The following is a 1,586-nucleotide window of genomic DNA, read 5'->3' as shown; positions in this document are numbered from 1 at the left end:
TAATACTGATGAAAAAGAACGGGTTGAATGTTGAACACTCGTTACACCATATAACTATAAACTATAATAAAAGTTCATAAGCATGCATTGATTAATCCCATGTTGTAGCAAAAGAAAATAAAAATAAATAAAAATTGCGACCAAATGATGTGCTCGTGCGACTGAGAAAGTTAGTCACAAAAGAGTGACCAGTGGGAAGAATGTCTAGAGCCCTGTGTATTATTGTGTGCAATGCACATGTGCTTGTGTACATAACATCTGAAAAACAGACTGCAGCAAGACTTTACCAGGCTCTCCAATCTCTTGGCAACAATCGAGGCGAAGCGTCTCTCTCCAGCCAGCTCAGAGATGAGGAAGATATACTCTGGAGCCGTAACCTGATTTGAGCGATGAGTTCGACCTGATAAGATACACAGCCACAATATTAGCAACCCCCAAGATGCCTCTCAAACACACGCAAACAAGCACAGACACTCACCGAACTGCTGGATGGCGCGGTCTGCGCTCCACGGCAGCTCTAAGGTCATGTGAACTCGTCTCCTGCGGTTCTGCACACGTTTATCCGCCTGTAGAGAGATGCCCGAACTGGCCGCTTCAGAGATGATGGCTATCAGCTGAGAGGGAAAGAGAAAGAGAATTAGTGCAAACATTCAGAATGGCGCTGGGTTTGATCTGGAGGTGGTGTTCTGTGTTTGTAGGTCAGAGGTCATCACCTTCTCTCCGGTCATGAAGCGCTCTTTCTCTTTGACGTTGACGTGGTCGATGGTCAGGCCCTGTTCTGCTCTGGTCTCGTATCGAACACTGCCATCAGGACGCCGCACTACACGTCCCTTGCGGCCCGTCATCTACACACACACACACACACACACAGCATTTAACTTGTGCTCATAACATCACATTGTGAACAAGCATCAAGTTTCCCAATCAAACCTCTGAGAGCATTGTTATTTTTGTGTAATGTTTGAATGAGCTTTTATTTTTATATTTTCAGTTTTTATTTCAATTTTAGTTTAAAGTTTTGTGTTTTTATGTTTTAGTAATTTTGTTTTATCATTTGTATTATTACTATTTAGTTTACATTTTTTTTTAGATTTATTTATTTTAGTTGTAATTTTAGTACTTCATTCTTTCTATATGAAGCAGTTTCTCATTTCCATCTAAGTTAAACAAAAATATTTCTACTTAGCTTTAATTTATATTTATTTTACAGCTGTAGTTTTAGTCATTTTAGAACTTCAAACTTTATTTCAGGTAGTTACCAGAGCAACATCTACTTCATATTTATTTCATTATTTATTTTCTTAAATTATATTTATTTCTAATATCATTTTTGACATTTTGTCATTTTTTATTACACTTCTCATTTTCTATTTAGATTTATATTTATTTATCTTGTACCTTTAGTCATTTTAGAACTTATATACTCAACTTATTTTATTCCAGGTAGTTTCCAGGGCAACACTTCAAGATTTCATTTATTTATTCATTTTTATTATTAGCTTAAATTTATATTTTATTTTAATGATTTCTTTATTTTTTTATTATTTACTTTAGTTTATATATGTGTGTGTGTATATATATATATA

General features: G+C 35.3%; 1 protein-coding gene across 1 annotated transcript; it reads right to left on the bottom strand.

Moving 5' to 3' along the window:
• Window positions 1-287: 287 nt before the first annotated feature.
• On the bottom strand, window positions 288-879 carry LOC107683044 (protein strawberry notch homolog 2-like; the record flags this gene model as incomplete). The annotated part of the gene is made up of 3 exons (XM_016479137.1): window positions 714-879; window positions 479-614; window positions 288-400 (listed from the first exon to the last, which is right to left on the bottom strand). Coding segments are annotated over exons 1-3 (381 nt in total), but the record flags the coding sequence as incomplete, so codon positions are not given.
• Between the last annotated feature and the right edge of the window lie 707 nt (window positions 880-1,586).

This window comes from Sinocyclocheilus anshuiensis, unplaced genomic scaffold, assembly GCF_001515605.1.
Source record: "Sinocyclocheilus anshuiensis isolate Anshui unplaced genomic scaffold, SAMN03320099.WGS_v1.1 C32848678, whole genome shotgun sequence".
NCBI lineage: Eukaryota > Metazoa > Chordata > Actinopteri > Cypriniformes > Cyprinidae > Sinocyclocheilus > Sinocyclocheilus anshuiensis.
Note: the sequence above shows the minus strand (reverse complement) of the source record. Positions and strands in the feature narration are given on the sequence as shown.